Source organism: Hyperolius riggenbachi, chromosome 2 (genome assembly GCF_040937935.1).
Source record: "Hyperolius riggenbachi isolate aHypRig1 chromosome 2, aHypRig1.pri, whole genome shotgun sequence".
Taxonomy (NCBI): domain Eukaryota; kingdom Metazoa; phylum Chordata; class Amphibia; order Anura; family Hyperoliidae; genus Hyperolius; species Hyperolius riggenbachi.
In genome coordinates, this window is record NC_090647.1 from 236,438,834 (window position 1) to 236,449,781 (window position 10,948).

At 42.3% G+C, this 10,948-nt stretch overlaps 1 protein-coding gene across 1 annotated transcript in view; it reads right to left on the reverse strand.

The window, feature by feature from the left end:
* The window catches only part of TMEM47 (transmembrane protein 47), a 157,411-nt gene extending 148,220 nt beyond the window's left edge, over positions 1–9,191 (reverse strand). Inside the window, exon 1 of the mRNA XM_068268342.1 lies at positions 8,450–9,191. Coding sequence (XP_068124443.1) covers positions 8,450–9,182 — 733 coding nt within the window. The 5' untranslated portion in view covers positions 9,183–9,191. The remainder of the gene's footprint in view (positions 1–8,449) is intronic.
* Between the last annotated feature and the right edge of the window lie 1,757 nt (positions 9,192–10,948).

Consider the following 10,948-nt stretch of genomic DNA (forward strand, 5'->3'; position numbering starts at 1 on the left):
GTAAGTGCCTAATTTTCTTGGCACCTAAACAGCATAATTATATGAAACAGCAACCCCACCCCCAATGCCTGCTGTGATCTCCTTCAGTTGGCTTTCATCAGGATTTTGCTTACCATTCACTTATCTCTCACACAGTACATTAACAAATGTGTAAAGTGCTGGGTTTTAAATCAGCCATAGTACACAATGGCAAATATCTAAAAAGAGTTCTCAGTCCTACACAGCTATTAAAAAATAAATGAGAACGTTAAGCCCTCTGTTGATTCTCTTTAATACCCAATCCACACAGAACAGAGGAATCCAGCTGTAATAGGATGATGCTTTCCATGGTGTGTGTCCAGCCACAGAAAAGGACCCATACAGCTTTCAGTGTAACCAGGCTGGAATCAAATAGCCCGTTATGAAATGTAATGGCTTTAATTAGATCGTAAAATTCTTCTCTTAAAACTGCTGCGTTCTGGTGTCTGACTATTACTACTTCCACAGCTTATGCATGAACAGGTCATCAGAATGCATCATACAATACAATACAATAACATTTCTATAGCGCTTTTCTCCCATAGGACTCAAAGCGCTTAGGCTCTCTCAGATTCAGTAATTAGTAGGATGAAGTATTCACACAACAAAAGTTATATTTCTGCAAATGCCAGACTGAACAGGTGGGTTTTCAGTCTGCATTTAAACACAAGGATCTTATTGTATTGTGCGCATAGTGGTGACCATTATATAGTGCTCTAACCTGGCTGGATTTAACTCCCTCCATGGGTCAGTGTAGACCTGCATTTTGGAGAATTTCTTATCTCTCTACATAAATGCTACGTAAAGATAGCTGAGCTTTATTTCACATTATTCCTTGATCCAACTAGGAGTACCCACTTAGGTTAAATGATGCATTAGCTCATGATGGTATTAGCAGAAAGAGCATCCTGCAGTCTGCAGACCCATCTAAAGCACTAGTAGACATTGGTGTAGAAAATCGTTTGAAAAGTCACATGGCAGGTATTTTTATGTTTTAAAAACCCCCTAGAAATTCTCTAAATAGTTCCCAAGGAGTGGATGTTCAACCATCCTCATCTCTTGTATCGTTATTGAGAGGCTTGGTGAGTGGCTGCTTCTCCTACCACAAGACTTGACCCCCTGGTTAAGTCCAGGGAGAAGGACAACCATCTCACGTCAGTGGTCATGTGGCCATGATGTCGATTCAAAAAACGTTAGTGCTTATTGACTTTTTAAGAGTTTATGCTTATGTAAAAAACTGCAACAATCAGCCTGTACAAACTTTTCAACCCAGTCAATAATACAACTTTATCAGTGAAGAATCAAAATGATTGCACACACTCTAAATACATAAAAACAATTCTGTTCTATGATAGGGCACTCAATCCGTATATCCAACTTCAAACCACACCACTCACATCCACAGAAAAGAAAGCAAATTCAGGGTACCCATAATTCATATATTCATAGACAGTGCTCCAATAGTGCCATGATCAATGCCACACTGCTGTTCAAATACCTAAATAATGAGTGTCCATAGAGTCCCACTCTATTGGTAATTGAAACAATGGTATCAACCAACAACATGTAATATACATACACTTCTGTATGTGTAAGTGTTACATTTTTGCATGTATCAATTTCCCACTAATACACTGGCCACTATGTGTAGAGGCAAAAATCTAGTCCAGACAACGTGGAGTTGAAGTTCCAAATAGCCTTTACCACCTCAGAAGGGTTTCTCTTGCTCCACAGGCTACCAGCTGAATGATCTTCTGCTTACAGAACAGAAACCTTCAGCCACGCTAGCTATGAATACATGTGAAGTATAGGGACTGGTTTCAAGAACAGTGTGCTCTCACCATGTCAGTAATGCAAAAATACACCCACAGACATGGTGCATTCACCCACTCTGTGCGCATTATACACTGAGGAAGCCAGCAGAGGTGCAGCATACACAGATACTGATGCTGTGTATAACATATAAGACATGTAGCATATAAACAAATTTAGGCCTCTTTGAGATCCCCCTCCTTTCTTGCAGCCCTCTATATCTGCTCTGTATTCCTTGATTGAGGATCTGTCTACAGCACTAGTAAGAAGAAGCTGCATTGCAGAACAAAACCTCTGCTGCATCCCACAAGGCAATGTAGCACTAAGACTACACTTCTTTTTTGGGAGTTTGGGGGAATAAGGGCACGTGTTAAACTGCCGCATGGGAAAAGGGAGGAAGTCAGGTGGCTCATGGTACACTTAGAATGTTTTTGAAGGACAACAAGCCAGTTGAGGTGAGTTGGTTGAGTTCCGGTCTAGCCAAGTGGCTGTGAAAGAGCTAATAGGTGATCCGAGATCTTAAAAGAGGGGAGTGGTGGGCTGTCAAAAATGTGAGCAAAGATGTTAAGTGTTCTGGCTCTTTTTAGAAACCAAGGGGTCTGGTTGGGCAACTGTGACAAAGTAATTTTGGGAGACCAGCAGGCCGGGTGGCTCTAATTTGTGTATTTCGCAGCTCAAGTCCAGATGACTTTGTTCTGTTGATGCACAACAAAACAATTAACAAAGCACAGTTAAACAATTAACAGTTGATAGGTGACAGTTAAACATAGCAGTTGCCAAGTAGTAACTGCTCTTTAACCAACAATCTGAGAAGGATGCAACTGATTGGTAGCAATGACGTGAAATGGCAGCTGCACTTTGTGTCAGCATATGTCATTTGTTGCCATCAGCAACTGGTTGATGGACACTGCATGCAGCTGCTGACAGATGGTCAAAGGCACATGCATGCATGCCACTGCCAGAAGTGAATGCTGAAGAAACCCCCAAATGTCTGATGACGCTACAAAGAGGCTGCCAAGCAATGATCACACCATTGTTCAGCTGAGTGTTTGAATCAAGCTTGCTGACTGTATAACATGTCAAACATTGGCCCAAAGTGCAGTAACCATGTCACACAAACGCCACCATTTGGTTTCAGTATTTAGAAAACAAATGGCTGTGGATACCCACGCAGACTGGCGGTTAAAGAAGCAATTACCACTTACTAACTGCTTTAACTGTCCTTATCAATCCAACCCAAACCAAACCCTGCATTACACCATAACATCTTGGTTATACAATCTTTTCCAGTTTTACCTTTAGGGGAGCTTACTAAAACAATGTACTCAAAGTATTTTTAATCTATTGACCTCTACATCACAAATAACATACGATTCTACAATATTTATGACACATAGTGCATGGCCATTATAAGCATGCTATATGTGCAAATAATGAATTACCACTGGTTCTGGATAAGTCAGGTAGGAAATAGGGAAGTGTCAAGTGAGCATTTACAGTTAAGCCTCATAAAGACATTTAACAGGCAAAACATTTGTCCCGTGTCTGTACTCTGTACAGGTATCCTCCATCTTCTGCATTCCCTAAAAATGGGAGAGAAATTATTGGACATGCAATTGTTCAGATGATTTATTGTCCCCAGTGCTGTGAGTAGCCTCCTACCTCTTTTTCCCACCAATCTCCATAGAAGAATGGACATATGTCAGCTGAGACCAGAATGCATGACTACAATGTATTTGTTTTCTTTCTTCTTCAAGTCTTAGCTGCTTTTATTAAATATTTGCATGGGGCTTCAGACAAAACTAATCTGAGTCAAAAAGAGGAATTTCAAAGATTAATGTTAGTGTTTTTGAGGCTCCAAAGCTTTGTACTACAGCAAACAATACAAAGATTGTGGCTGCAGAGGGGAGAGGGATTAGGTTTCTGCTGAGAGCTCAGCTAATGTCCAATAGGGCACTATGGTAAGGTAATAAATGATCAATGTCAGGTAGATATTGATTGTTTACTACATCTAATATATGTATGCTGGGTATTACAGTCAGTAGAAAGGTTGAGATTAGTTCTGGGTTTCTGCAGCATGAGGGTTTAGGAGGATTTGTGATCACTGCCATTTATAATGACTGCAGCCAAAACATTTTACAGCTTCACTGCCAGAAACCACTACACTACTGATTTGCTTACAAATGACAAATATGGGGGCCATGAACTGCAACCCTATCTAGGGCCCTGTTGAGTCTAGACTCAGCTCTGACATAGACTCAGTCTCAGAATATAATGTTATGCTAATTATTCTTTTCCGCTCATGACACTGCAGATGTTTTTAGATACCTGTTGTCACAGTTTTGAAATGTCAATGTTTTCCTCTGAAGAAGCAGCCATTCATAAAGCTGTGAAACATGCATCAGGCCGTTCTTAACAATTATCACGTGACTTTTACAATGCTTGTCTAACCTGTTGACCATTTAAGGATTATAATTAAAAGCTGCATTTTATAACTTTTTGCACTGTTTTGCTACAGGCCTTTAAACCCTTACCCTGTTCCATTTTTGTTATTATATCTATAGACAACTGTCACAAACAAGAGTATGTACCGTATTTAGTTCTAGCAACAATTGTGCCAATTTCCAGCACAGTATTTGGACTGGGAGGTGGCAGAGATTTAATCTATAACCTACAACAGTGATCTGCGAATTTGGCTCTCCAGTTGTTAAGGAACTACAAGTCCCACAATGCATTTGCCTTTATGAATCATGACTGTGGCTGTCAGACTCCTGCAATGCATTGTGTGACTTGTAGTTACTTAACAGCTGGAGAGTCAAGTTTGCAGATCACTGACCTACAACAATCTTACAAGTAGTGTACTAGCGATCCCAAAAGCTTTAAGGTGGTCATGTGGGCAGTGTTGAAATCTAAAAGCTGATATCCACTGATATTCTATGGTATAGCTAGTTTAAGTCTTCTGAGGAAAAAAATGGAAAATTGTGTTGTTCTTTGTACGCTCATTTAAGTTCAGTGACAAACAGTTGTAACATAACCTGAAGAGAGTTCTTCTCATTGCTTTTAACTTTTGATTACAGTCAGGGTGGAGTCTTATATCCAACCTGCATGACAGACTTAAAGAGTACCTGAACTTGTACCAAATGTAAAGAATGCCCATGTGTAGCCATCCCCATAAGGTGCAAGCTGTGTTAGCAAGCCCTTTTTCCTACTCCTATCTGGCACTGTGGACACCTCTGGCATAAAATGAGCAGTTATTAAAACCTCTGTGTGGGAGGATTTGCATACGATCCCTGACCCCATTTGACCGCACTCCAAATTTGCAATTAGCCCACCAGACACTATGCATGTGGCTCAGTACAAAACCAGGAAGTGATTTAAGGTGATGCTGCAGTAGGCTGACAGTAGCAAGGAAACAGAATGTCTGTCACCACATTTTATGGTGCCAACTATGTAGACAGCAGTGGGTAGTTAGGGGGTTTTTTTTCAGTCCTTTCCAGTTTGGTTTTACTTCATAAACTTTAATGTGCGATCCATATGGCTTTGCTGGCTACAAAGTACTTTAACCTATGTCCTGTAAACCCTTGTATTAAAAAAAAGTATAAAACTTATAATAAACATTACAACTTGTATGCACACATTAAGGATTTGATATGCTTAGTGGAAGGCAGAGCTATGAAATTCAGTACATAGAACAGCCACAAGAATCCACTTTCACATTAGAACATTATTCCACAGCCCAGATGAGAAAACAAGTTCTTGAAAATACCACTCACAAGGCTTCAATTACTGTAAAAGGGCTTGAATTGAATCCAGCTAACAACTATGTGAAAACTTGCAGTCCTACCACATGAGGAGCTTTGCTTACACAAGAAAGGAAATACACTGCGGTAACCATAGAAAACGGAGGGGCAGATTTTGGTATGTCACTGTCAGCATTAACTATCCCAGCTCTTTCTTTTCACAGTTACACTGAGCGCATTTTCAATAGAATGATATTTTTCTCGACATACTATTAAGATAAAGTGCAGGAGGGGGTCGGCAATCCCACAACAGCCCTTTATATACCATCAGACAGCCACAGATGTGAAACATAAAGAGCCTGTTCAGGCATAATTATTCATTTACTCAAGGAATTGCTGATGAAACCTAGGCCTGTTTGATGACCTTGAAAGCCACAAGTTATATAGGTGCAGTTTTCAAGCTAAACAAATTGATTAAAACAACAACAACACAAAAGCATTATAGTAATAAAAAAAAGATAGATAAGTATTATAAAAGACATCTGCTAAAAATCACCTCTGTACCCTTGAGTCTATTTTAAGTGTGTGAAAAAGCTTTATATCTCTTATTGTTCTGCCAGGCTTTTGTTTTCTACTATAAAAAGACAGCTGACATGAACCGAGCCTTTAGAATAAGCAGGAGCCACCTTGCATTATCCCCAATGAGCTTTGTCACGGCCTCTCAACTTATTCCCATACTGTCTTGAGCATGCAGTCACACCAACAAGCATGCTGAAAATGGAGCTGCTAAGAAATGCAAATACCTCTTTAAAGCCCTTTCCCATCTCAGCCATACACAAAATTTGTCTGGAAACCAAGGATATTACAAGAGAAAGTCAGTGAACTGGCATAATGGATTGCGGTTGCCAGGGAGACCTTTTGAAGTTGCCATTCTCCCTTAAGTTTCCACATCAAGTTAGCAGCCACAATGACACCCTAGAAGACTGCTGCTGATTGCTGAATCTAAAAACTTTATTGTATGTAGAATAAAAAATACATCTGTATAAGCAAAGCAGCTGAATTTGCAAAGCAGGCTCTCAGGGGCTTAAATAGCAAAATGATCTTAGCTGTAGACTGGAAAAAGAGGCATTTAGTATTTGCGGCTGATGTGGTGGTGGTAGTGGGTTTGGCTGGGGCAACTTGGAAAAAGCAGCCAAGTTATAAAACTAGGTTATTACTGCTCTGGTTTGTCAGACATAATGAACATAATGTATGTTAAAAGCATCTTGTAAAAACTAATGATGCAGTAGCTTACAAAATATAGAGGAAATCACTGCCAGTTTATGGGATGGAGATAACCCTTGCTAGCCAGTAAATGAATGCAGCACCATTGCCAGTCTGCTACACTGTTGTCATTACATCCAACCTTTATGAACGCATATTGCTTGTAATCCAGAACTGGAAGATACAAATCTCTGTTATTTGTCATTTTGTACATCAGTATTCTGTACAGCTCTAGCTGAATACATTCATGTAACAGTCTCATACAAATGCACTGACATTGGGCAAAGCATTAAATTCACCAGGGAATCTGCTCTATCTAGATGATGATTCATCTGATCTAAATTGGGATGTAAGCACAGGTTAAAGCTATTACATTTCCAGTGTCATTTAATGTGCAAATAAAAACATTCCAGACTAGGGAAAATGTTCTAAAGAGAAATAAAAGTAAAGCACACTGAACAGTCACAAATTCAGTATTTGCATATACAGACAATATACCTAAATAAACAACAAGGTAGAATATATAAACAGCACACTGCATACTAGAGAAAAATATAGTATAGTAATCAGAATTGTGTACTATAAAGTTGATCATGTATGTCAGCTTGGATAGCACAGTCAGCTATAGTTTACTATAAAGACATAAACTAATTTACACCCACCTTAAAAACATACCACCATTGAAGAGCAGGCAAATTCCTACTCTCTTAATGTTCATTAAATGCCTACAATTATAAAGGCAGGAAATATGAGAACTGCAGGCAATTGTCAGAATGTCAAGAGTAACCATGTGTGATAATAATACACAAAGAACATGGGGGGGTATGGTGGCTTAGCACAATTTAAGGGAAAATACACAGAATAGCATGCAGTGGTCGCTCTACAACAACACAAAGGCTAGTAGACACTAAGCTTATTTAACAAGGCAGTGCTAAGGACCACAGGATGCAGTAACCCATAACAACCAAACAGATTTTACAGTGCATCTTTTAGAACAGTCCAAACAATAGAAAATCATTTTGTGTTAGCTGCTTTGTGATTATATAATTATCTCAATACCTAAAAGCCACTGAGGCACATTAAGAAACAAGTGCCAATGACATGCAGTCACCCATAGCAACTAAGAAAAAGCAATAATTCCATTAAAATACTGAAAGCTGATTTATCACTGGTTGTTGAGCAATAGCACACAGTGTTTGTTATAAAATACCATGGTGTTCATCACCTAAAAGACAAAACATTCCTCCACTGCTCAATAAATTCACCCCTTCAATACCAAACGACATACATCAGAAATTCCCAAAATATCTCTAAGGTCACTTAAAATCAATACACAGTGAAAATGAAACTTGCTGTAACATTACACATTCATCCTATAAACTTGCAACAGAGTAGCGAAGATGATGATTGGGCAACTCAGAGAAAAGACACCTAGAAACAGATACTGGTAAGCCTGCTGGTGGTTAGCAGAGATAAGGTAGTGCTGCTGCATAAAGAGGCTACAGGGGACATAATTAGGGGTATGGGATCAGTTGTAAGTGCCACCAGAAAGCAGCACACAGATGCCAGGCTGCTGCTGCTGTGATATGAGTGCTACCAGGGAAGAGGCATCTCACCGATCTGCAGGGTGGTATCGCATTTCCACTCGTTGCCTGCTACTTTCCTGCACGACTCCCACAGGGACAGGTAGTATTGGTTGTCCGCCGTCACCCAGGCTGGGCTCAGAACGGCTCCGATGTCCAGACAGAGAGCCAGGAAGATGCACACAAGTCCCACCAGCTTGAGTGGTGTGAGCACCGAGGATCGCACTTCCTCCATCCCGCTGGCAGATGAAGCCATGGTCCCCTCCCAGGCTCGGCAAGTACAGAAGATGCTGGAGGTGACAAGCAGGCTGTCTGGTGTCTGCCACCAACTCCCAGGGCACTTTCTATAACACAAAGTCGCAGCAGTATAGTTTCTAGGGAGGACAGGTAATAATAGATGACAACAACAAGCCAGCAGACAAGTGCTACAGCAGGTGGGGGAGTAGTAGAATAGGGTGATGCTTGGAGTAGCAGGAGATGCTGCTGATTGGTGACGACAGCACGTAATAAGTCGCCTTCCTCTGTGTCTGCCACTTTGACTGAGAAGCTGCTGGCTGCACCCTGCTCCAGGACAGAAGCGACCTCCGTCTTTGCATAACTCCCTCCCTCCACTCCAGTCTTTGCCTATTTCTTCTCTGCACTCTCTCCCTCGCTTCTTCTCCTCCTGCTGGCTGCAAGGGGCACCGGCCAAGCTGCTGACGTCACTGGCAGCTCCAGAGAGGAGGGACAGGCAGGGGAGCACAGTGACAATGACATGCGTGTACATGGAGAACAAATGTTCCCAACCCAGGAGTCACACAGCTCAACGGGATTTCAGAAACAGCTATCATAACTGCGATGAGTTTAACCATGTATGCTCTGCTTCACTGGGCATCTCCATGTGCAAGACTCGTCATCTTACTGGCCTGTACTCATTCTTGCACGAGAATGCAGTTCAAAGCGTTTTCCCCCATCCTTTTAAGATATGCTTAAATAAGAGAACTTAGATTAGTGTTACTGAAGTTAGCTATTTTAAAATACAAGCATGTCACTGCTATTACATAGCAACATTGATTGCGAGGTTTTACTCTCTCCTTACTCCTTTGCTATAGAGCAAAGGCTATAACATCTGTACAGCGCAGGTATGTTAAGAAGTGTAAAAGTAAACCTGAGACAGCCAGGGAGGAAAAAATATACATACCTGGGGCTTCCTCCAGGCCGATGGCTCCCTCATTGCCGTCCTTTGCCTCCTGGATCGTCTGCAATTGGCCCCAAATTCCTCCAATGTGGGCCGTCCTGCACATGTGCAGCCCGAATGTGCATGCGCTATCGTGGGGCTCCTGTCGCCAGGAGCCGTCCTGTGCCCACTGCATGCTGAACCGATGTTCCGTTCCCCCGTCGCAGCTTAGTTTTGTTTCTGACGACTGATCAGTCGGGGGTCCACTGCGCCTGCACGGCCCTGGCCATGCGCACCCTCGTACGTGTTCATGTCAGCGAGCACCTCCTACGCAGGTGCAGTAGGAGGGAACCTTTTACTGTGCCTAATGCTGTACGCGGTCACGGCGTGAACGCCTATGAGGATGTTTGCGGCCAGGGTCACACATCTACAGTGGACCGCCGACAGATCAGTTAGCAGAACTGAAAGTAAGTTGCGGCTGGGGAATGGGGGATTGGTTTGGCACACGGCGGGAACAGGACGGCTGCAGGGGGCTGGTCGAAGCCCCAGGTAAGTGAAACTCTTTTTCTTTTTTTCAGTTAAGGTTCACTTTAATGGTATGATGTCACCTGAACCACCCCATCCAGGGGTGTGACCCTCATTATCCACCCTGTTACTTTCTTAAGTATACATTCACTATAGGCGCTACTACCTGCATACAGGGCTGCCATAAAGGTGTATCAGCAAAATGTATGGGTAATATCAGAAACGTGCCCGGAGTTCAGACCACTTATATCCTCCCATTGCGCAGGTCATATTGGAAAAACATGCAGCATGGCAATCAACTGTAACATCTGAATGCGAGGGTCATATCAGGAAGATGTGTGGTGTTGCAATAAGGACCCCACTGGCATACTCGTTAACGTATACATGCAACATAGGTGCCACTAGCTGCATACAGGAATGCCATATAAGTGTATCAACAAACTGTATGGGCAATATTAGAAACGTGCACTGTACTTTGACCCCTCATACCCTCTTATTGCGCAGGTCATCTCGGATAAGTGTGCAGCGTAGCAACCGAATGTACCATCCAGATTAGAGATGGCCCGAGCGGTTCGCCGGTGAACGGTTCCCGGCAAACTTCCGTGGTTTGCGATCGCGGCGAACTGGGAACTTTTCCGGAAGTTCGGTTCGCCCCCATAGTGCATTATGAGGGTCAACATGACCCTCTACATCACAGTCAGCAGGCACATTGTAGCCAATTAGGCTACACTCTCTCCTGGAGCCCCCCCCCCCCCCCTTATAAAAGGCAGGCAGCGCCAGGCAGTGGGCTCACACGTGTGCCTGCCCTGCAGTAATTAGTGAAGGGATAGCTACTGCAGACTCTCATAGGG